Source organism: Pyxicephalus adspersus, chromosome 4, assembly GCF_032062135.1.
Source record: "Pyxicephalus adspersus chromosome 4, UCB_Pads_2.0, whole genome shotgun sequence".
NCBI lineage: Eukaryota > Metazoa > Chordata > Amphibia > Anura > Pyxicephalidae > Pyxicephalus > Pyxicephalus adspersus.
The window spans coordinates 298,587-299,583 of record NC_092861.1 but is presented as its reverse complement, the minus strand read 5'-3'; the positions used below and the strand labels follow the sequence as shown (position 1 = coordinate 299,583).

The window sequence follows — 997 nt, the reverse complement described above, 5'->3', positions numbered from 1 at the left end:
ATCACCTGATCATCAAGGTGAGCCCCGCCCCCTCATGTGACTCACCGATAACGAAGGCCTCCTTGAATGGTGTGCCGGACTCATTGTACCAGGGAGGGCGCCCGGCCGTGTAAATGGTCCTCTTACTGGTGCGCAGTAACGGGGGCTCCGTTTTGCTTTGGCTGGTGGTGCGTTTCCGGGGTGACAGAGACGGGGTGAGGGGGAGACAAGTCAGCAAAGTGTCCAGGGAGTCTTCCCCGCTGTCACTGCAATGATAGGAGGGGTAAATGTGGTAAGTACACCCCCCAGATACCCCAACCCACCCCCACACAGGGCCTACACTGTGATTATATATAGCAGATATTCCCACACATGGTCACTCCTCCCTCTGCATACCGGAGGTGAAACATTCTACAAGGGGGGAGGGAGAGAGGGTGAATTCTGTACTGGGGGGGTACAAAGCCTCACCTTCAGGAGCTCTTTATTTGCAAATGCCAGGATGCCCTCGAATATGACAACGTTGGCGCCATACACGGTTTTCTGTAAGAGACGGAGTCAGAACAGAGATCCCCAGACACAATATACCCCAGAGGAGTGAATCCCTACAACTCACCCAATCCTTCCTGCGGCTGTGAGTGGTGAAATCATACACTGGCACTTTCACACTTTTCCCCTTCTTCAGCTTTCGCAGAACATTCACCAGGAGTTCAAAGTCAAACGCGTCGGGGTGATCGAAGTTATATTCATTCCTGGCAGCCAATTCCTGCTCCTCCTTACTGAGGATCTATAGGGGGGGAGACAAATCACTGCCTGAGGGACCGGGGGGGTGTTATCCTATCTTTACCCCCCACCCCCCATAGACATGACCCCCACCAACCTTATAGAAGGAGTCCATGGAGAGGAGGACCACCCAGGGTACATCCAGGGCCTCTATAATCCTATTGGCTACCGTTGTCTTCCCGGAGGCACTGCCACCACACAGACCTGTGCAGGAATGATGGGAAATCAATGAATAGCT

At 53.5% G+C, this 997-nt stretch overlaps 1 protein-coding gene across 2 annotated transcripts in view; it reads right to left on the bottom strand.

Moving 5' to 3' along the window:
• The window catches only part of LOC140327939 (uridine-cytidine kinase-like 1), a gene marked incomplete at its 5' end in the record, with an annotated part of 6,623 nt that extends 5,660 nt beyond the window's left edge, over window positions 1–963 (bottom strand). For both annotated transcript variants that reach the window (XM_072407187.1, XM_072407188.1), the window contains 3 exon segments: window positions 448–519; window positions 593–763; window positions 857–963. In XM_072407187.1, coding sequence (XP_072263288.1) covers window positions 448–519; window positions 593–763; window positions 857–963 — 350 coding nt within the window.
• Window positions 964–997: the final 34 nt, after the last annotated feature.